The sequence below is a fragment of the Amphiura filiformis genome, chromosome 3, assembly GCF_039555335.1.
Source record: "Amphiura filiformis chromosome 3, Afil_fr2py, whole genome shotgun sequence".
NCBI classification, from domain to species: Eukaryota; Metazoa; Echinodermata; class Ophiuroidea; order Amphilepidida; family Amphiuridae; genus Amphiura; species Amphiura filiformis.
Genome location: NC_092630.1, coordinates 21032399 through 21056916, shown reverse-complemented (window position 1 = coordinate 21056916; position 24518 = coordinate 21032399). Strand labels below are relative to the sequence as shown.

At 36.9% G+C, this 24518-nt stretch overlaps 2 protein-coding genes across 2 annotated transcripts in view; one reads left to right on the top strand and one right to left on the bottom strand.

Annotated features, from left to right (window-relative positions):
• Window positions 1-24518, bottom strand: part of LOC140148198 (synapsin-like) — a 503295-nt gene that overhangs the window by 19163 nt on the left and 459614 nt on the right. Inside the window, exon 9 of the mRNA XM_072170058.1 lies at window positions 2242-2280. Within this exon, the coding sequence (XP_072026159.1) occupies window positions 2242-2280 (39 nt within the window). The remainder of the gene's footprint in view (window positions 1-2241; window positions 2281-24518) is intronic.
• Window positions 12298-23585, top strand: LOC140148193 (metalloproteinase inhibitor 3-like). Its single transcript, XM_072170053.1, has 4 exons — window positions 12298-12578; window positions 16828-17073; window positions 19470-19603; window positions 22432-23585. The coding sequence occupies exons 1-4, from the start codon at window positions 12440-12442 to the stop codon at window positions 22642-22644; spliced, it is 732 nt and encodes a 243-aa protein (XP_072026154.1). The 5' UTR covers window positions 12298-12439; the 3' UTR covers window positions 22645-23585.

The following is a 24518-nucleotide window of genomic DNA, read 5'->3' as shown; positions in this document are numbered from 1 at the left end:
GTCAGTTAGAGTTATCCTTGCTGTTCAACAACCTGACAATTTTGGATTATTCTGAAACATACATTTTGTTAATTGGACTTTGCTTTCTCATTTGACACCCTGTTCGTGAAAATCGAACAAGAATTGACCAAGATATACGCCTCCAAACCCAAAATTGCAATTTTAACGATTCAATTGTGCCTGTTACATTGTGTGGTTTATTGATTGGCCCGTGGTGCTTGTGTGGAATACAACGATGCGTTCCCATTGAAAATCGTTGAAATTACAACTTTTGATTTTGGGGTTTAACGATTTGGAGGCGCATATCTTGGTCAATTCTTGTTCGATTTTCACTTAACAGGGTGTCAAATGAGAAAGCACCGTCCAATTAACAAACTGTATATTTCAGAATAATCCAAAATTATCAGGTTGTTGAACATCAAGGATGACTATAACTGACGAGTTTCTTTTTGTGCCTGGTGTATATAATGCAAAAACATTAATTTCAACACTAGTTTTCTAAACACATTCTTGCCTAAACATGTTTAGAGTATTAATGAATATTTTTTGCCACTAAACATTTATGTTTAGGAATTTGATACGTAATATTTAGTTTCTAAACATGTTTAAAAGTGAAGGCAAAAATGTGTTCAATAGCTAAACACAGTTTTTGCAGTGTACTGTAAGGCCAAGAAAAAAGCATTGTTTGTTTGTCCTTTACAAACCAACTTATCTTGAAAATTAGGGGAAGTTTTACTGTACAAAGAATACCGACCCTAATTTTGGAATTCTAGGAAAAATGTTTTCAGATTTTGACATCTAAATAATAACACAAAGGTTTGGCAAATAGCTTTTTCATACTTCAGCACTAACCCCCCATTTATGTATTATCGTTAAGGGCTGGGGTATGAACGTTTGGACAGTATTTATTTTGGGACATTAGAGCACATCAGACATATCGAATTGCATTCTGAATACGAAGAATGTCATTCTGATATCAAATAATTTTGAATTTTTGAAATTCGCAATTTAATACACATTTTATGGCAAATCATTAAAAATTGATATTTTTGATATTTAACAGTACTTGAAGTAAACTTTATAAATCTGATGATTTATACTTAAAGTGTATGTAGGTGGGTTGAAAAGCCGACGATCAATTGAAAATTTTGACCTTTCGTATTGAAGATATGGATTTTTTTCCCCAAAAAACCAAAAAAAATTAGGTCTTTTTGGGAAAAAAATCCATATCTTCAATATGAAAGGTGAAAATTTTCAATTGACCGTCGGCTTTTCCTCCCTGCTACATACACTTTAAGAATATATCATTAGATTTATATAATTTACTTTGAGGACTGTTATATATCAAAATTGAAAAAATATCAAATTTTTATAATTTGTCATAAAATTTGTATTATATTGTGATTTTCAAAAATGAAAATTATTTCATATCAGAAAGACATGCTTCGTATTCAGAATACAATTCGATAGGTCTGAGATGCTCTCATGTGCCACAAAAAATACTATCGAAACGCAATAAACGCTCATTTTAGATCCCTTAAGCTAATTCCAACTGGCTACACAACCAAAAAACAGTGACGCAGTACAAAAATACATTGTTTTCTTGACCTAGGATTTGTGCAATGTGCAAACATTCAGTTATTCCAGTATTGGCGCTATATGTCCACTTGACTAAAAACAAAAAGCACAAATAAACAATATCTAATTCTTAGTATTTAAAACCAATGCTCACTTAAATTCACATATTTCTTATTGATTTGTCATGCCAAAGATTACAAAACTATTTAAATATCATATTTCCACCTCTTCTCACACTAGTTGCTAACAAATACTCAATGTTGGCTATTTTTCTACCAGTTATTTTCAGGTTAATGTGCTGGTCAACCAGACAGAGCTGGTCAACATAATTTCGTCAGTCGCAACACATAGTGACGTAGAGTGATTTTCCAAATTTTCCGTTTCACATAGTGGCGTATAGATAATAGTTATTCTTTGTTAACAATTAAAGACCTTACACATCAATTTCAAATGGAATTGGGCCACTGAGAGATAACAGTGGACGAGTATTGACTCCGTTATAGTGGCATATCCTTCAAAAACGTTTTGCTCGGAGACATATTTTATCCTTCACGTACGCCACTATGTGTTGCGACCGACGATTTGATTGAGTGAGCAAAGGTTTTAAATACGAGCTGCTGTGGTATGGGGGATCCAATGACTGAACACTGAAACAATCATCACCTGCATCATATGTGCTCGGAACTGCCCAGATTTTAGAGTCTAGATAAGGAAATAAAAATAAACATACACAGGGAAGAAAATAAAAAGCAATAGACAGAAGAAAATAGGAAGAGGAACAAAGACAAGAGAGGTAATGTGAAGATTATAACAGAAAGAAATTGGAAATAGAGTAGGATATAAGAAGAAGAAAAAGCAGGGAAAAATAAACTTGATTAATATATTTATAAGCCAAGCAAAGGTGTATATTTATCAATTGTTTTAAGCAAGAAACACATAACTTTGTTCACATTGTGGGTTTGACTATGGGATATACATGATTAGTGATTTCTACATGTTTACCTGAAAATATTTCAGAAAATATGTGTAAACACATAAGTATAAATTGTACATTTGACAGGTTTATTTTGACTCTTGCTGTTTTGACAAGTATTGGGTGGTCAGTGGCATATCTAGGGGGAGCTGGGGGAATTGCCCCCCCCCCCAAGAAAATTTCACAGATAATATAGGGATAAGGCAAAGAGTAAAATGTCATGACTCAAATTGGGACAAAAAATTGACAAATGGGGATGAAAATTTGGCTTTACCTCCCACACTAAAAGGCTGGCAACGTCCCTGTGGGTGGTTGTGCACAAAGTTAAATGGTTGTGTCCGATATGATTTGTCAATATTATTGGATGAAGGGGAAGGAGGTAGGCCTATGTCTAAACATTATGTTGAAGTGGAGCAAAAATAGAGTCTTTCACTCCCAGAATAACTTCCTCTGAAAATTTTGTTAAAAAAACACACAAAATTGGCATTTTCTAGCTAAAATGGCCAAACATGGTATTAAAAGGACGAAATGTGTGCAAAAATGTGTCATTTTTTGGCTAAAATGGTCATATATGAGCTTATGTATGATTGCATGGGCTACTTCCCCATTCTTCAAAAATATTTTGGACATTCATAAAAATGCAAAGAATATATACTTGATGGGTCCCATAACAAGTGAAAAAAGAGGGCTTGTGGGCTCTGGGCTCGTGCCAGTAAAGAGCAACGGAAAGATTAAAGAGACCTTAAGGGCCAGCCAACTAAGGTATCTTCCTTTGCTTTTTTTTACACACCCCCTAAGGTTCCTTTCTTTGATTTTAAGGGACATTTCTATACTTTTTACTCTTTTACAGGCCCTTAAGACATGTAAGACCCCAGGAGGTAACACAACCCTAGTTGACGGTACTGACCAACCCCACACATGCATCATAAGCCCACACAAACAAATATATATATAGGCCGATGTACAAACTAACAAACATTTAGTGCTTCTTGCTTCAAACAACATCACAATTATATAATATTCAAGCAACTTGTGTGTGCAATATAATTTATAAGTGTAAATATATAAAGATGTTCAGATGCAAGACATGATATAAATGACATTTTCAAACATTCTGAAATTTGGCCACCAACACATGTCTGATAATGCTGGCTTTAATTTGACATAATATTCCAATGTACATTTTTGAAACTGTGATTAAAAGGAGCACATATGTTCTTATTATTTTCTTTTTTCTTCATCATATTTGGCCCATTATCTCAAATTGAGAAAACTGCCATACATGTATGTCATGTTTGCATCTGAACTCCTTGCCATGTAGTTTATAAAATATATACAGAGCTTAAAATCAAATGAAAAATCATGCACTTTCTTTACAATTAGTTGAAATTTTCATACAGACTATGAAAAGAACACAATACACTGAAAATATTGGGGAAATATAAAAAAACAATTCCTGGAATAAAATGTTCATTATCTTTCACATTCTTCACAAAGTCACAACAGTGTGAACAGTTCAGGTAAAATTAGGCAAAAACACATTCATTTTGGCCAACAAAAAAAACCTTGCTTCTACTTGATCAGGGATTGGCCCAACTGGAGAATCTATGGTTTGGATGGACTGCATGGGAGCAAACTCAGGGCCACCGAAAGAAAAAAATGCTCCTACTTGATCAGGGATTGGCCCAACTGGAGAATCTATGGTTTGGATGGACTGCATGGGAGCTACCTCAGGGCTACCGAAAGAAAAAAATGCTCCTACTTGATCAGGGATTGGCCCAACTGGAGAATCTATGGTTTGGATGCACTGCATGGGAGCTACCTCAGGGCTACCAAAAGAAAAAATGCTCCTACTTGATCAGGGATTGGCCCAACTGGAGAATCTATGGTTTGGATGCACTGCATGGGAGCTACCTCAGGGCCACCAAAAGAAAAAATGCTCCTACTTGATCAGGGATTGGCCCAACTGGAGAATCTATGGTTTGGATGGACTGCATGGGAGCTACCTCAGGGCCACCGAAAGAAAAAATGCTCCTACTTGATCAGGGATTGGCCCAACTGGAGAATCTATGGTTTGGATGCACTGCATGGGAGCTACCTCAGGGCCACCGAAAGAAAAAATGCTCCTACTTGATCAGGGATTGGCCCAACTGGAGAATCTATAGTTTGGATGGACTGCATGGGAGCTACCTCAGGGCCACAGAAAGAAAAAATGCTCCTACTTGATCAGGGATTGGCCCAATTGGAGAATCTATGGTTTGGATGCACTGCATGGGAGCTACCTCAGGGCCACCGAAAGAAAAAATGCTCCTACTTGATCAGGGATTGGCCCAACTGGAGAATCTATAGTTTGGATGCACTGCATGGGAGCTACCTCAGGGCCACGGAAAGAAAAAATGCTCCTACTTGATCAGGGATTGGCCCAACTGGAGAATCTATAGTTTGGATGCACTGCATGGGAGCTACCTCAGGGCCACAAAAAGAAAAAATGCTCCTACTTGATCAGGGATTGGCCCAACTGGAGAATCTATAGTTTGGATGGACTGCATGGGAGCTACCTCAGGCCACGGAAAGAAAAAATGCTCCTACTTGATCAGGGATTGGCCCAACTGGAGAATCTATAGTTTGGATGCACTGCATGGGAGCTACCTCAGGGCCACCAAAAGAAAAAATGCTCCTACTTGATCAGGGATTGGCCCAACTGGAGAATCTATGGTTTGGATGGACTGCATGGGAGCTACCTCAGGGCCACGGAAAGAAAAAATGCTCCTACTTGATCAGGGATTGGCCCAACTGGAGAATCTATAGTTTGGATGCACTGCATGGGAGCTACCTCAGGGCCACCGAAAGAAAAAATGCTCCTACTTGATCAGGGATTGGCCCAACTGGAGAATCTATAGTTTGGATGGACTGCATGGGAGCTACCTCAGGGCCACCGAAAGAAAAAAAATGCTCCTACTTGATCAGGGATTGGCCCAACTGGAGAATCTATAGTTTGGATGCACTGCATGGGAGCTACCTCAGGGCCACCAAAAGAAAAAATGCTCCTACTTGATCAGGGATTGGCCCAACTGGAGAATCTATGGTTTGGATGCACTGCATGGGAGCTACCTCAGGGCCACCGAAAGAAAAAATGCTCCTACTTGATCAGGGATTGGCCCAACTGGAGAATCTATAGTTTGGATGGACTGCATGGGAGCTACCTCAGGGCCACCGAAAGAAAAAATGCTCCTACTTGATCAGGGATTGGCCCAACTGGAGAATCTATGGTTTGGATGGACTGCATGGGAGCTACCTCAGGGTCACCGAAAGAAAAAATGCTCCTACTTGATCAGGGATTGGCCCAACTGGAGAATCTATAGTTTGGATGCACTGCATGGGAGCTACCTCAGGGCCACCGAAAGAAAAAATGCTCCTACTTGATCAGGGATTGGCCCAACTGGAGAATCTATGGTTTGGATGCACTGCATGGGAGCTACCTCAGGGCTACCGAAAAGAAAAAAGAAAAAATGCTCCTACTTGATCAGGGATTGGCCCAACTGGAGAATCTATAGTTTGGATGCACTGCATGGGAGCTACCTCAGGGCCACCGAAAGAAAAAATGCTCCTACTTGATCAGGGATTGGCCCAACTGGAGAATCTATAGTTTGGATGGACTGCATGGGAGCTACCTCAGGGCCACCGAAAGAAAAAATGCTCCTACTTGATCAGGGATTGGCCCAACTGGAGAATCTATAGTTTGGATGCACTGCATGGGAGCTACCTCAGGGCCACCAAAAGAAAAAATGCTCCTACTTGATCAGGGATTGGCCCAACTGGAGAATCTATAGTTTGGATGCACTGCATGGGAGCTACCTCAGGGCTACCGAAAGAAAAAATGCTCCTACTTGATCAGGGATTGGCCCAACTGGAGAATCTATGGTTTGGATGCACTGCATGGGAGCTACCTCAGGGCTACCGAAAGAAAAAATGCTCCTACTTGATCAGGGATTGGCCCAACTGGAGAATCTATAGTTTGGATGCACTGCATGGGAGCTACCTCAGGGCCACCGAAAGAAAAAATGCTCCTACTTGATCAGGGATTGGCCCAACTGGAGAATCTATGGTTTGGATGGACTGCATGGGAGCTACCTCAGGGTCACCGAAAGAAAAAATGCTCCTACTTGATCAGGGATTGGCCCAACTGGAGAATCTATGGTTTGGATGGACTGCATGGGAGCTACCTCAGGGCCACAGAAAGAAAAAATGCTCCTACTTGATCAGGGATTGGCCCAATTGGAGAATCTATGGTTTGGATGGACTGCATGGGAGCTACCTCAGGGCCACCGAAAGAAAAAATGCTCCTACTTGATCAGGGATTGGCCCAACTGGAGAATCTATGGTTTGGATGGACTGCATATGGGAGCTACCTCAGGGCCACCAATGCAACTCTAGCACGTATCCCACTTTTTTTGACAATTTACTAGCACCTCCAGCCTGGATTTAAAAAAAAAATCACACATTCTCCTGTTTCAAAATAACATAAACTACACTCAAGTGCAATTCTCAGCCTCTCAAACATCAATGTTTACCAATGTTGAACTTGACACTTAACAAATGGTACAGCCTCCATGAGACTCTATATAACTTTAAAATACCTGACTTCTTGTAACTGTCTTTACCAACAAAATGAAAGAGTGCAAGCTATGTATACACCGTTACTACTCTTCCCTACTTTTAGTTTCAGCCCAATTAGGTTTTTTTGTTGATTATTATTATTTTCTTTATCAAGAGGAAGAACCTTGTTTCATTTAAATGACACAGAATTTTTTATTTGAAAATGGCGGAAAACCAGAGGAAATGCCCTGATTGGTACTTTGCATCAGATAGTCCAAGATATACATTGGTATTACAAGTAAACATAGTGACACAGGAAATAATCTTATATAAGAAATTAAATGAATTTCATGGGAATACATTTTGGGTCAATATGGTAGGAAGTATTAATCTAAGCATTGCTCACATGTCTAGCCGGCTATCCATACAAACTTTACTCAATTCAAATCCATTTTAATAAGATTTTCTTCAAGTGACAGGACCTGAATTAAAGTATTGCATAATTTTTGGATCTATATCATCAACCACCTTTTCCTGCAGTATGTCCAGCACCTCCTGGGAGATATTAAAACTTTTCTGCAGCCAAACAAAATTGTTTTGCTAGCCCAACATCGCAACAGCTCCGCAGCCGACTGATGATGATAAGGCCCGTCACAATTGAATTTGAGTTTACTGTTTCCCTCCCGCATCCAAAATTGAGAATTGAAAATTGAGAATATTTAATTATTTGATCTTTATTTGACATTTTCTTTGTTAAATGACATTTTAATCACTTTAATTTGCTACTTTCTTACTTTGATCATCCTAACGATGATGCTGAACAAACAAAGAACACCCCTATATTATTATCAATTTATAAAATCAACCATAACTGTTATATAATTAAATCCGCAGTGCCAAAACGTACTGTTGATATTGGCCTGTGACCACTCGTTTCAAAATAAAAAATAATAAGTAATTTTAATTACTTATTATTTTCTTTATTTAAAAGGCACAAGGTAACTTTTAATTATCAAAATAATTAAAAGTTACCTTGTGCCTTTTTCAAAATCTTAAACAGTAAACTAAGAATTTAATGTGAAGGGCCTTTAGAATGATGACGATGAGACAGTTATGGGGCTAGTAATTATACTAGTACCTTAAACTTTCTTTTTCTCCAGGATCTATATATATATATAGATGGGCAGTGGCAAACCGGCAAGGGGGCAGCACTGAACCTTGCCCCAATTAGTTGAGCATTTGTATGCCTTAATGGAGGATCTGTATTCCGCAACCTTATGACAAATTTTCGCCCGGCTTCCTTCTTGATTACCAAAGTTACACGCCACTGGTATAGGGGGGATGTGCAGACAATTCAGGGAACATTTTTTTTTCCTGCTAAATTTTTGAAAATTTTCAAAATTGTAGTTTCATTTTGAATACAAACTGTTTGAAAGTCCACATTATTAATATATTTTTGCAGGGACTGTCTTTTGGAATTTACAGGAGAGCATTTTTAAATAGCTCCTCTGGAGCCTTCAAGAAGAGCTGCTTAAAGCATTTACAATAGAATGTAAGAAGAGAATGGTCATGTAAGGAGAGCTAAAAATCACTCTCCTATATCAGATTTAAGGACAGCAGTAGACATGGTAGAGAGTGATCGCTCTCCTCAAAAGGCAGTCCCTGATTTTGTGTCTACTCCCCGACATCTATGGAACCAACAAAATCTATGAGGCACACACACCTGTCTATTTTAATCTGTGAATTTCATGTATAACATTTCTTGGAATTTGTTGAACTTTTGAAACACTCAATTTACAATGAGTAATACTTGCTGGCAATTTTTTTTGGTGCAATTATAACAGCTGATTAGCTTACCGTTCTTAAACTACCAAGGATTTGTTAGGCAAGGTGAATCGACAGTGCTGAGCAGTACGGCACTTTTTACCTCTATAGTCTCAGTATGAGGAATATGCAAACTTGCATTTATGTCTCCACTTTCTCTACTTCAAACTGAGACAGTCAAATATAATAAAAATTTGTCCTGATTTCAAAATAACAACTCAAATGAGTTAAAAATCAAGTTCCATGCAGATGTGATTGATGTCATTTCATCAAAAGAAATAAATAGCTTTAAATTCCAGGTTTATTTTGACATATCCTTCATGGCCTCAGTGGTAATTCCCCAGATTGAATTGTGAAATAATGCAATGCGGAGGGATGTGTTTGAGTCCCTGATATGGTGACATTTCTTTCTCTCAAATTCTTTTTTTCTTTCTTTATTTCCTAACACATTCTTAAGACCTATAACACAAAGACATAAAATAAAGACACAAGAACCCATCAATAATTGTTTTAGTATTTACACAAAATGAATTAGTCAAATCTTTGGTGACTACTGACTGATGATTCCCTCATGCAATCAGAGAAGATTCTCTGCCTCAACTAAACAAACCACAAGATGGCTATATTGTGATTATTAAATCACACAATAAAATGTCAAAATCTTTACACAAACTTGCTCCTAAAACAAACTCATAAACCTAGGATCTCATCAATTAATAACTTCCTTTAACAATAAATACAGGAAAGAAAACGCTAACATATGAATTTATGAGGGTTGTTACAACATTATCTGTAATTCTCCTTCTGTTTCACAAATTTTTATAGCAGTATTTCTTATCTTAATTTTTAAACAGATACAAAATAGCTAGCCTACTTGGTATCTTTCCTAAAAGCAAAAGTTATGGTAAATGGCAGTATGGATGTAAAGTTGCGTATACTAATGCATTTCTTTTTTCAAAAAGGTGGTCCACTTTGAGGTACAATATTTTGAGAAAAAAAATTAAAAATTGTGAAAAAAGGGTAGAAAATTGTGAATGTGAAACTTTCTGCATTATTTTTTGGCATTTTGAGGAAAAAATGCTAGAAAAAAAGGCCTTTTCCACCCACTATGTGTTTCTAAGACTTGTTATAAATGTAACATACATTTTGGTAATTCCTGGCACTCGTCTGTTGGTTTGACCTTCTGGAAATGGGCTAGAAAATAATCTTGGTGTTTCTTGCTCATTCCATGACTCAATATAGACAAATCTGATTCCACGCATTCCTACACCTCAATGGCAGCCATTGACGGGGGCATACAACCTGAAATGTGAAATGATGCAGGCTTTGCGGGAATTTTAAACTGTGTTCCAAAAGGATGACAAATTTATATGGAAATATTTTTTTCTACTTTTTATATTTGTTACATTTTTAAGACACCCTGTTATCAAACTTGTTTAGGGGTCAAATTTAGATAAAACTTGTTCTGAGAGTCATGTTTTTTGGGGAAGCATGCCTACCACTTGCTTAAGTTAGGGGTCATTTTGCTTGCACAGGGAAACTTTTTAAGAGGACATTTGAAACAAAATGTGGCAATGCATACACCACAGTCATATCTAGCTATATATCCAAGTGACCCCCCTGCACACATTTGACGGTACTTTCATCATCACAGTGGTGGTTAATGGTAAATATTATTGAATGATATAAATAAAACTGAATTGTCTATGCTATATGGGTGATGAACTGAGGAAGTCATGCATCATGCCCTACTTGTTGGACTAAGGAATTTCTCTGATGTCTAGTAATAATACACCTAATCTGATCAAGTGTAATTACAATCAATGCTAGCATTTCCTGGTTAGTTTATCAAATCAAATCTTTTGTAATAGGCAGAAAAAAAAGGCAGAAAGAAAGGCAGAAAGAAAGGTAGAAAAAAAAGGCAGAAAGAAAGGCAGAAAGAAAGGTAGAAAAAAAAGGCAGAAAGAACTTGCAGAAAGAACTTGCAGAAAGAAAAGCAGAAAGAAAGACAGAAGAAAGGCGGAAAGAAAGGCGGAAAGAAAGGCGGAAAGAAAGGCAGAAAGAAAGGCAGAAAGAAAGGCAGAAAGAAAGAGAAAGAAAGAAAGGCAGAAAAAAAAAAAAGAAAGAAAGAAAGAAAGAAAGAAAAAAAAAAGAAAGAAAGGCAGAAAGAAAGGCAGAAAGAAAGGCAGAAAGAAAGGCAGAAAGGCAGAAAGAAAGAAAGGCAGAAAGAAAGGCAGAAAGAAAGGCAGAAAGAAAGAAAGAAAGAAAGAAAGGATTTGTGATACAATAATCAACCACCAATATTAGGACTCATCAATGCTATCTACTTTCTGCGTATGGACTGCATATGCAGCAACCTTGTAAAACCAACCAGTTCAATAATATTGGCCGAATACAATCTGTGCAAGTAAAGTGCAAATGTAAAGGGTCCTGTGTCACAACCTGGGGTACCTTTGTGTTACATAGTGAAAAAATTAAATGGCTCAAACATTTTACCTACACATCTCATTTGAAGTGGTTCATCCTCCTGAGCATTTTGACACCTTTTTTATGGAAATCGGTTGAAAAATGAGAGAGTGAGGGCAAAAACAATCACAAAGTAGGGAGGATGTAACCCCACCTCTTTTTTCCACATTTACAATCATTTTGAGCAAGTATTGGTCTTTTAAATGAACTTCTGTATTTATTTACTTGGTTTAGATGTCTGGGAGTCCATTTAGACATTTTTTACTAGATTCAAATTTTTAATGGGGTTTTAAATCAAATTTACGATATGAATCCCTCCCTAATCCTCCTCCCCTAATCCTCAGCCACCCTTGGCACATTTCATGGCAAACGTCATAAGAAAATAATTAAAAAATATTTTAAAACAGGATAAAAACATGAGTAATCTAGAATAAATTAGCCTCAATTTAAGACCTAATTGAATCTTCTAAGTGAAGGAATACTGCAAGAGACAGTGTTTTGAAATCCAAGCTGCACATCAAAATGTAACAAAGCCACCTTTTTGGGTACCCCAGTATGTGACACAGGATCAAAGACAATATAATTGCATTTTGACTGCTCAAAGTTCATTTTATTAGCCCAGGCCTATATAGACAACACCCCATTGACAGTCATAGTATCACATGAATCGTAGTAACTTTTACCCGCCAAATATTAATGAACCTCATTTACATACGAATCAATAACAATCACCTGAAAGCTTTCTGATTGGTCAAGAGTACACATACAGGAAGTTGAATAATACTGTTCAGAGGGAGGGATTCCAAATCCTACAATTTCCTGTACCAGGCCAATAAAAGGACTCTTCCCTCACCCCTCTCAATTCAATATCCTTTCGACCTGTCACCCAAATGCTTGGACTAAGGAGCTATGATCATCAACCCACCCTTCAACTAACAAGCAACAATTATTGCAAGTTTTCTCACCAACTTGCTGGATATATCATCTGCATATTGTATAATAATGGCAGTGCATTTTGGATTCAGTTTGTCTGCATTGTATGTGGCTTTTTTCTGGACCCTATTTGTGCAGGCCAGGAGGGGGCTAGCTTGTATGTGTCTACCTGAGCACCCACAACAACAGTTCTGCAGGGCAGATTTTGGTAAGCTATATGGCAAAACTTCTTCTCTTGCATATCAAGCTTGTTACTTTGCATCATACAGTACTTTAAAGACCTGTAAAATCAGATCAGTGGTGGTGCCACAGGGTTAGGGGTGGGGGGATGGGGGAAAATGCCCCCCAGTCAAAACTCTTTCCCCTGTTCCCCCCCCCCCCCCCCTAGGAAAAAACCCAAAATTACAAAAATTTCCACCCTCTGCGGCAATTTTGCGCAAAATTTGGTGATTTTACCACCCTGAAATTCACTTTGCCCCCTAAAAGCCCCCCAAAAAAATTCCTGGCGTCGACACTGTGTAAAATTCAATATCAACCAGGTGCAGGCACATGATTTCAAAACTCAAGGCCAAGGTTTGATCACCCCCCTGACTGATAACCCCTTTCGTAGCCATATTGCATAACAAATACATAAAAACTCCATTAAATCATTCCTATGACTGGCCCCTACAACAACCACTAGAGTGTTCTTTGATGAATATCATTACGGGGGATTGAGACTGTCAATTAGGGGTCAGAAGTTTGAAAACAAATAAAAACAAGGGCAAATTGGGGTGGGGACTCAGATTTAAACTAAAGATGTCTCAAATTGTTCACCCATGTACAAAAAAAAACAAGGAAAATTTTATTTTTTCATTACTCGGAAAAGGGGTACCTTAATTCCACAGATTTTACTTGAACAAATGCACCAAATCAGTTGAAATGAATGTAAAATTCAAGGTGAAATGTTCCAAAACTCCTCAAAACATGTGCTTTTCTATGTTTTTCTTGAGGCCTTTTTTTTTTTATAGTTTTTTCCAGAAAAAATTCACGAAAATCAGACTTTTTTCTCAAAATACCATGAAAAAAGTCGGGAATAAAAAATAAAATAAAATAAAATCGCATTTCGCATTTGTTTTAAATTTCTTGTGAGCTTTCAGACAAACCTTTTTTTTTTTGGCCTTATTTTGGCACACATATCTAGCCTTGTACTTCTGTCCCTTGCAACTACCCTGTGGCAAAATACCTGCGTGTTAACCCTAACATATCACTAAATATCAGGTGCTTTTTTTGGTGAAGGAGAGACAATGGCGGCACCAGGAATTTTTTTCGGGGGCAAAGTGAATCTCAGGCAAAATTGCCATAAAAGTGCAAATTTACATAATTTTGGCTCAAAAGTGGGGGAGAAAACTCTGCCACTGAGGAGAGAGGAGAGAAGGAAGAAAGTTAGAAAGATGAAGAGAAAACTTTTTATCTCAGGTGCGGCTTTGAGCAACAAATCACTACGGTGCCAAACACATGACTAGGGATAGTATGCTATGGGAGTATGTGTGTTTGCATATGGTTTGCATGATGACACTTTACTTTCAATTGGTTTGGTTATGGCTCAGCCCCAACACAAAGGCCATGTGCCTGATAGGGTCACATATATCCTTTTGATGTCAGAGGTGCAATTCTATGATGTCATGAGTCAGGAAACCCAATTTGAGTTGTTTTATTTTTTCCCACACCAGAATGGGGCAAAAGTAATTGATGACAATTAGGCAGCTATTTTATTGGCAAGAGGAAATCATGAAATTTGCCAATTGATTTGATATCAAGGATGTATAATTTTATCTGAACTCAAACATCAGCATGTATCAAAACATTGAAAATAATACTGTATATTCAGTCACAGCATTGGAAATAGTTGGTTCACGGAGCAAAATGCTACACAATTTTATCAATTTGCTACACAATTATCTTGGAGTTGAGTAGCATTTTATGCCATAGACTTACACACTGTAGTATGTGAATGTACCAAGAAAAATGAAATAAAAGCAAATTTTGCTATGCATAAAAAAATGTTTCATTCCAACACTGTTCAGTCAGCAAGAAATCTTACTTCAAATGAACAAAGTGGGGGAAAACACAAACAAAATGCAATCCAACAACAACAAAAATGACCAATAGCATCCCGGCAGCAATGCAGTCTATTCAAAACTGTTGGAATCAACCTATAGTGCCGGCACATTTCATATGTTCTGTGGAATAACTGATGCGTATGTTACAGATATTGGTTTGCTTCTATTGAACAGAGTTGACTTTTGGCCATGACTGAGGGCCTCTTTAACAGTGACCCATACTTAAAATTGCAAGTGAGTCTATGTAGGCCTACACTTTCTTTAACAAGAACTGTCTTTAAAAAACACAACACAGTTCATATTAAGGCCAGAGTAATGGAAGACACATTCGTCCACGCCCGAATTTGAGATTTCTTGATTTTTATCAACACTAAGATGTATTCTTTCACTTGAAACTGATAAAATACAACTTGTTAATATTTACACGTATTTTTGCTTGATGTATTTCACTCTTTTCAACTCTAAAAAGTCACATGGCTCAAGACAGCTTAGTAAATTGGCGGGAAATAATGAGTCAGAAATATTGTGATTACGCGCGCGATTCGCGGCGCAACTCTGCGCGTATGTCCAACGCAGTCAAGGCATATTCGGTATGTTTTTAACGCCGGCAAATGCGGCGGCAGTCAAAATGCCACTTAGATTTTTTAATTATGTTGAATTTTGGCGGACTAAAAGGAGACATTATAAATTCATTGTTGCAAAAAGATGCATATTAAGACCATGCACCAGGTACAGCTTTTACAAGCGTGAAAGTCTTGCCGTTTTAAAATATAAGGACATTTTGTGCATAATTTTGACATTTTTTACTAAACGTCAATTTCTCATAGTTCACTTTTGACAATATTGCACGATTTTTGTGACAAGATAACTCGAAAAATATGCAAGCAAAAGGTAAACTTTTTGCACTATCATTTAGAGTACATCAAAGTCTAGGGAAGGTTTTCTCATTTTTTCAAAATATTTGTTTTAAACAAAAATATACACCATTATGTGCCATTTTTAGCTGAATAGAATGACAAAATTGCTTTTTTTCACATGTTTTTTTCAATATTTCAAAAAAAGAGAAGAATAAAAAAAAAAAAAAAAAACCTTCCCTAAGTTCATGTCTCTTCTTCATTAAAAGCTAACTGATTTTTTTTTACTTTGAACTGATTTTTTTTTAAGTTTTCACAAAAAAATTGGGGTAAAAAAGTGATTTTTTGTGATTTTATCAAAAACTCGAGATTTTTGAAAAAATCTGACGTCACCATGGGATTCCTTGACTCATTTCCTTTCCAAAAATGTATAGTTTTATATACTTTGGAGATACAATTCAGAAATAATGATGCTCGAAAAGGTCCATGTTCTCTCCCATTACTCTGCCCTTAAATTAAATTAACATTAAATTAAATAGCTAAGCTAAGGGGTTAACTACTGTAGCTTATCGGATATTATATCTATATGTTTGTGGGCCAACTTTGTGAAAATTGAGCAAATTAAATGAATTACTTATCAATTTGGACTAAAATCTACACATTATTTACAAAAATATTTGGGAGGATTTACCCGAATTTAGAACGCAAAACACCCAATTGGGCGGAAAAGCACTTGAGTTTTAAACTTTCGGTACTTAATGGGATGTTACTGACTGATCAATAAATGGTCACAAAACCCATTGTAATTTCAATTCAGAGCTTTAAAGACTCAAAACCTTTATAAATCGGCTAAATTGAAAGTAAAATACATCAAATTACTGCCGGGCCTGAGACTGGCAAAAGTAGCCCAATTTTAGACAAGTAGCGGCATGCTTTTTTTGAGTAGCGGCAAGTGATCGCCAAGTAGCCCAATTGAGCGCCTAAGGCGCTGCGTTGGCATCACTGATATCAACTTCGGATGGATGTATACACAGTGATTTGGAGAAGCTATGTAGATAATCAAAAGTACATGGCTACAAATTGACAAGGACAACTCCTTTTGTCATGCAAAACATGCATAAAGCGCAGAATGCCTTCTAAACCCCTGCTTGTGTTATCTCATTAAGGCAAGCTAAGCAGTAGAGAAGAAGAAGAAGAAGTGCATAAAATAGATGAAAACACAAACTTAAACTAGACATGTTGTGTTCACCGATCACAAATCAAGTTGTGTTGTTTCATAGCTAACATGTTCTGAGTATGATTATGAGCTAAATGCATCAACCCACAACATAACAATTGAATGCGCCCATAAGCACTGCACATAGTATGCGGAGTGCGCGCCTGTGCACATATACACAATCAATGCATGGTTCCTGTTTTGCTAACGTTTACTCTGATTAGTTCTCGCTATCTAAGAGTGTATGAAGTTTTAAATAATTGTTTTCACTTTTTTCCCCTACAGTAATACGTGGTAAAGTTCTTCCACAATCAAGTACAGAAGTACCGTTAATACTAACAGAGGGCGCTATGATTGAGAGTGGTTTGGGTCATGTCACAGGAGGCATGGAGATATACCAGGTGCAGGTAGAACGTGTATACAAGGGCCATGATATAATTTCATTACAAAGGCTTGCAACTATGACCATAGCAAAATATGGTGCCAACTGTGGGCAGTCTCTGAAGGAAGGAAAGCAATACTTTCTTACAGGTGGGTACATTGGAAATGGAAAGGTTATAGGTCAAGGTTAACATGATTCAATGGGCTTCGACTTTTTGGCCCTATACTTGAGATACGACCAACTATTCTTTGGTTAAAATATTTTTCCAAGTGGAATAATTTAAGACAACTTTGATCAAAATCAGATCTTTTTGATTTTTTACCCCTGTATAGACAATGGTAGTGGCCACAATTTGACATTTGACCTTTATTGCCTATAACTCAAGTACATCAGAGATAGGTCAAAGTCCGGGGTCAAACTATACTTTTACTGAATCCTACTAATGAGAGGAATACAATTAGATGGGTTTATCCTTTTTTTGTTCTTGTTGGACATGTTGTTCAGGAGGGTGTTTAGAATCACTAGCATTGCAAGCAATTCCATTTCATTTCATGTTTATTCAACCAGTCATGCATTATTTTAGCCAAGTTGAGTAAATAATAACAAAATTAACATTTGATGGATATCGTACATTTAACATAGTCACTACATGGGAGTCACTGTACCCCTAATTTCCAACTATTATTAGAAATAGGCCTAAGCCAACAGGTTATATTGTTGGTCATAAAGGCCACAACAATTTGTCATCCCCTAATCATATGGTATAATCAGGTTGTTGGATTATAGCAGGAAACTGACTTAACACCTAGTTACTCATTTTGGAAATGATTTCATTAGGTATATATCTCTTAATAGCCTCAACTTACTGACCATTGACAACTTTGCCCATACAAAGTGCAAGCGACTAGACAAACTCAACCACAATATGACAGAAACACACTTGATATTATCCCTCAAGTGATAGCTAAAAGTCCCCGCTAAAAGTGCTGTCTGACATTCAGGACTTCTAGCACAGCTTTTCCATGCCACTTGAGTTTTGGCAGCAGAGTAATAAAACCTACAATCAGGAACTATTGCAAATTGGACATGAAATTTATTGGCAATACATAGAGATTTTCATGAAATGTGGATCAACAAGCTTGGTTAGGATCAGTGAGATATAATTGACTTGATGAAAGCAAACTCTTGCACAGAGAAGCTGCTGAGCAGTATATATCCTGTGTTCAGGATTGAATCACAGCTGCACTGTGTGGGTTGCTTCATGCTGCAGTAGTGGCATCAATCCGTTTTGAAAAGTGGGGGCAACATTTGGCCTGAATTTTACAAGTGTGTGTACTTGGGGTGAGGCACATCCCCCAGTCCCCTCCCCCAGGATTGACGTCCATGTACTGTAAACACTAGGCCCTGCATTAAGTAAATTTAACAGAATATAATGAAAACATCAAAGACAGGTAGCCCTGTTTACCAAACAATTCATTTTTGGGAAATAAGAATTACTTAAATACCCCAAGGGGGCATTGACAGAATTAATTAATCAATCAACCAATCATTGCCATTTATATAGCACCTAAACCAAAAATTTTGCTCTAAGGCACTTTTTATGCACAAAAGAAACTATTGTAATAAGCAAGTCCAAAGAGATGACATTTCAAATGCTTTTACTTAAATGTTATGGATGCTATGGCCTTAAAGCATTAGACACTCTGAAATGGTATCTTTAAAAAAGCATTAGACACTCTGAAATGGTGTCTTAAAGCCACAATATGCGATTTGCTCCTGCGTTTTATTCAAAATCTCGGATTTTGACAAAACTACAGCACCCAGGGTCTTGATTGTTGCAGGATATGTTGGTTTAATAAAGTACAATATAATCATGATAATCGTGTAAAAAAACCCAGAATTTTGAAAAATATTGAGGGTGTCCTCCTCAGCAAATGTTATAATATGGCTTTAACAGAAAATCAATTATATTAGATGTCAAATGTCTGGCGGAAATATATTCGATGTTATGTCATTCGACATTTGTCACAAGTGAAACAAATAAACAAGACTGGAAATAGAATTGGAATCATGAAGACATGTTGCATCAAACAAATAAAAAGTATGCAGCAAGCCTGGTGGACATGAAAGTATACCGTATTTTGTCAAATAAACGCCCCCAGGGCATTACATTTTCCCAAGGGGGGGCATTTATTCAAGGTCAATTTTAGAACGATAATTCCCGTAATCTTAAAACTCACGCTAAAATGACGAACTATGAACTAGAAACACTGACTTCTGGTTCACTTCCGGGTTTCCAATCCAGATTTTCGCCAAAAAGTGACGCTATTATCGACCATGTGAGCAACTTGGTAAGCTTACTACACAAGATAGCATGGAAATATCGGCATTTTTGAAACATCTTGGTTGAAAAAAGTGGTGGGGTGTTTATTTGAGGGGGGTGGTGACTATTTGACGAAATATGGTATTTATACCAATATCATTAGTGCCTTCATTGAATGGAACATGATGCATAATCAATCATTTGTGTCTTTTTCATGAACAGGCCAATATTTGTCAAATGCAGAATACAACTTTCAAATTGGTATGTGTGATTGGGTTACTGGATATAAATTATTGACAAGGAAACAGAGGCAAGGAGTTCGACATCTTTACAAACAGTACTGCAACTCTTGTAAGGTGAGTGAGTGAGTGCAACACATATATGTGACCAGCTCCAACAAAACCCGGAACAAGTCCCCAGACATGTTTTTGAGTTATAGGCCTTTGAAGATGACATTCCCATGAAAAAAAAAATCAAATTTTGGAATTCTTAATTTCATGGTATTTGACTGTGGGACACGATGGACTTTTAAATCCTTGAAAACTTATTAAAAAGAGGCCTATTTAATCAATAAATAACAGTTGAACTATGATAATCCCTATTCAATCTGGTGTAAGGCAGGAAACTAATTGGCCCATTACTCAGAATAGCAAGTTGGCAACATATCAAGGTATCATTTACAAAATTATCCATATCTTGAAAAGTATTGATGCTATTTATATAACTTTGGTGTCATTTTAAAGCCTATTGTCTAGTGCTTACAATTTTATTCAAATCATGAATGTCAAAAATGCGACCTGTTCCTGGTTTTGTCAGAATGGGTCACATATATCTTTGTCTTGAATTCTGAAAGGAATTAGGATCCTTATGTTACATACTTAGGGTACTTGGCATAAACAATGATTTGGACATACATAACCCTATTTTATTAAACACAACTTATTTACTTGAGAAACCTTTTTCGTCACAATATTTACAACTTTGCTTGAACGTTAATGATTCATCACATAAAATCTGGCCATTTGCCAAACATCATCTCAATATGACAACGTCCCTGGGAATGACTATGATCTAGGGGTGGTAGTAACAAAACAATACTAGGTAAAATGTGTAGTGAAATGTTCTTGACAGACATGCACATAATTTTTCTCTTTTATTTTCTGGAGTATTTGTTTTTAAAAACATGACAGAAGAAGACAATTTTAGTCCACAAGGAAGAGGCAATTTATTGAGTTTTGTCCAGGGGATCAAATGTTTAGCCCCTTAGGCCTATTTGCAGTCACATGATTGTGCACTTTGTACGTTGTTGCTGTTGTTTATTAAGAAATGGAGTTTTGGGAAGGGCCAGTGTGTAGCGAGTAATTCTGTCAGTGAGTAGTGACTCATCTCGGTGTAGTAAAAGGCAACAAGTCCTCTGTGATTTAGCATGGCTTGACTGACTTGACAAATTGTAGTGATTGCTTTCACACTATTATAAGCCATAATGTGTGATTTGCTCCACAGCAACGCCCTCAATTTTTTTCTAATTTCTAATTTTTGCACCATTGTAAAGGTCATTGGTGTACATAAAATGCCCTGTAAAAGACTAAGCCTGAAGTGCTTTAATTACAGTAAAATTTAACATTTATAATATCACCGGGTCTTCCTGGTTTTATTCTGTGATCACTGATTGAGTGCTGAATAAATACATCGCCCGCTTGTGTATTGAATCATCATAATCAGTGATGTACCGTATAAACTATATACATATCGCTATTCGTAGTACGTCTTGTTTGTACACCTCATCAGCTGCGCATGTAGCTCCGCCAATCATGATAAATAATACGATTGGCGAGATTATACACGCATTGTAGGCGCTGTACGTCGACTTGATACATAAACTGTGTGTATATCGCTATTCGTCTTATACGTCTTGTTTGAATCCCATCAGCTGTGTGAACCTCCCAATAATCATGATAATAATAATCGATGAGCTAAATACACGCATTGTAGGTGCTGGAATGAAATGCCAATTTTCTTTGTTTTACCTCATTTGTTTGGCTCGAAATTAAAAGGGGACAATGTGATCAGTAGCTATCAGTGAAAATAAGAATCTATTTTTTATGCAAATCACACATTATTGCTTTAAATGTACAGTGCTCAGATGACAAAAAGACTTGGTAAATATCCGTAAAATATGCAAATTGAGGACGTATATATGAGGTAAAGTCTTGCAGATATGAATGAAAAGAAAACTATGTCATCATAGACACTTTCAGGCCTGATATTTTTTATCATTGGCTGCCAAGTTTAGCAGAAGTCAATATTTTTACTATCCTAAGGGTATGTTAACTTATTCAGGATACCACCCTATTTGACAATGTCTGGGTACTTTGCTTGGACTGAATGATCATGATGATGGTGACTCTGTCTTTCTAAGGTTTGTTCAGCCAGGAACTTACCTCAGTGTTAGCTTAATATGGAGGTAGTAGTGCGAAGCATCATTTAACACCGATACTTTGCATAATATAGGAAAATGTAAAAGAACTGTCAGCATGGGGTCCGGGCGTGGGGTGTGGTCTTAGTGGAAATCAAAAAATCAAAATGTTTTTAGCACACATTTTTAACAGGCCCTCTGATTCTACAGACATGTAGCATCATCTTGGGTGCAGAGCAATATGATAATGTATTGTTGGTAATGTACCCAGTCCCAGGGCCGTAGCAAGGTTGAAAAATGTGGGGCGGCCATCATAAATGTGGAGCGGCCAAAATACAAATATATGCCCAAATTGACATAAAGATATAGAAAAACATACAATTTTTTCAAAAAGTGGGGCGGCCATGGCATCCCCGGCTGCCCCGCTTGCTACGGCCCTGCCCAGTCCTTTCTCTGCCAAGAGGGGCTCAGCAAGCAAATGAGTAAACTTTTGCAAGTCCATATAGTCAGGAGTGAAGTCCATGGAAGAGAGCCAAGATCCCTCAATTGCCTGCATGCACAGCAGATTTTCCAAAAGCACCATTCCCTATTAAACTGATTTGCTGAATCATTTTGTCATATTTTTGCCACCTGTATGCAGTATAAGCAATTGTTTCTTACAGAATAATTGATTATTGTTGTGAATCATGATGCAATTCAGCCCCTTGGCCACAATGTTGTGTAAGTTTAATAAAAATGTATTTTTGAATTCCAATTTATCGTTGACAGATACAGGAATGCTTCCATGGACACTGTACTGCTACTGCATCCAACGTGTGCACATGGGACCCTACTAATGTCATGAAAGGAGATATAGACTGTGAGGGCAGATATTCACGCTGTATGAGGAAAAGTAATGGCTCATGTCAATGGTTTGAAAATACAGAGATGCGGGACTGTATGAAAAGAAGAGAAAATATGCGTGACAACAAGATTCAGTAGATCTACTGATGCAGAATATGTGCAAACACAAAATCAAGCATTAAACATCAGGTATGTTCTATGCCCAATAAGTCTGAGTTTGGTGTAGTTACCATGGTAACTTAGAGATGGAGCAAAATGATAACTGTGATATTCTGTTGGTTGGGTGGTTATATTTGATGGCAACATTTTCTATCATTTTAGAAGGCCAATTACACTTGCATAACAATCGGAGAAAATAAGAAAGGTAATTTAGAGGTGTATGGCATATGGTCTCTTCCTAAGACAATGATGTATGCCAATATATTGGGTAACAACACATCTTTCCCCTTAACCATGTTAAACAATGTTAAACAACATTATTATAAGGGAAGTAATTATACCAAGCAATCAATCCGAGTTCATTCAAGTTTACTAACTGTCTACTGAAGTAAACAATAATTAAGAAACCAAAATATGTGGTAACCACATCCATAAATTGTGATTATAATAATCATTGTTTTCATCATGCCACTCTTCCCACCATTGTTTTACCTAGATGCAACAAAGGGTCTTCCAAAGAAATTAATTTCAAAACAGCAAATGAAAACTTCAATTGCAGAGGGAAAAAGAAGGAAGTCAAAGGTTTTAGAGGAAGTGGCCAGGCATAATCTTTATAGGCCTTCTTAGCTCTACCTTTAATTGAATATTGTTGCATTTCCTATGGAATCCCCTTGTTTTGAAGTGAAGTAAGGAAACAAGTTATTTAGATCAATTTATTTCTTACAGTTAGTCTGCATGGATTTACACCTTGATTGAAGCCTGCATGGGGGTACATTACAGTATAGCCTATGTGATATAGTTGTACCTGGTAAGATACACACATTGTTGGAAAAACAAAACATAATTAATATGCACATTTTTTTGTGATTTATCAGCAAGGCTATTTTCTAACAGAAAATAAAAGCCTACAAGATTAAGGATATATTTAAGGGATCTAAAATGAGCGTTTATTGCGTTTCGACAGTATTTTTTGTGGGACATGAGAGCACCTCAGACCTATCGAATTGCATTCTGAATACAAAGCATGTCTTTCTGATACCAAATAATTTTTGAAAATCACAATATAATACAAATTTTATGACAAATTATAAAAATTTGATATTTTTCAAATTCTTGATATATAACAGTCCTCGAAGTAAATTATATAAATCTAATGATATATTCTTAAAGTGCATGTAGCAGGGAGGAAAAGCCGACGGTCAATTGAAAATTTTGAACTTTCATATTGAAGATATGGATTTTTTTCCCAAAAAGACCTAATTTTTTTGGTGTTTTGGGGAAAAATCCATATCTTCAATACGTCTGAAAAGGTCAAAATTTTCAATTGATCGTCGGCTTTTCATCCCACCTACATACACTTTAAGTATAAATCATCAGATTTATAAAGTTTACTTCAAGTACTGTTAAATATCAAAATTATCAATTTTTAATGATTTGCCATAAAATGTGTATTAAATTGCGAATTTCAAAAAATCTAAATTATTTGTTATCAGAATGACATTCTTCGTATTCAGAATGCAATTCGATATGTCTGATGTGCTCTAATGTCCCAAAATAAATACTGTCCAAACGTTCATACCCCAGCCCTTAAGAAAGAACTGTTCTTATTAGCCAGGTACAACAAAGGGTGACAGTAAGTTTAAAACTCACTAAACCGGCCCGCTTGGGAGATATTCACCAGCGTGTCCAGGATCTGTTCCTGTGGGGGCTCAGAGGAGCTTTCAGAGTGCCCCCGGTCCAAAAAATTGACCCTGGAAATTTGAACTGAAAAACAGCACAGAATGTTAATAAGGATTTATGGACCATTTGTTGCCTTGGAAGATGAACTCAAAGGTAAACACAAAGAGAAAGGT

Excerpts from the sequence above, each read along its gene's own strand:
- LOC140148193 (XM_072170053.1), top strand. The coding sequence starts at position 12,440 with ATGGCAGTGCATTTTGGATTCAGTTTGTCTGCATTGTATGTGGCTTTT. Across the intron at positions 17,074-19,469 it reads AAAGCAATACTTTCTTACAG|GCCAATATTTGTCAAATGCA; the intron begins GTGGGTACATTG and ends TTTCATGAACAG. Across the intron at positions 19,604-22,431 it reads AGTACTGCAACTCTTGTAAG|ATACAGGAATGCTTCCATGG; the intron begins GTGAGTGAGTGA and ends TATCGTTGACAG.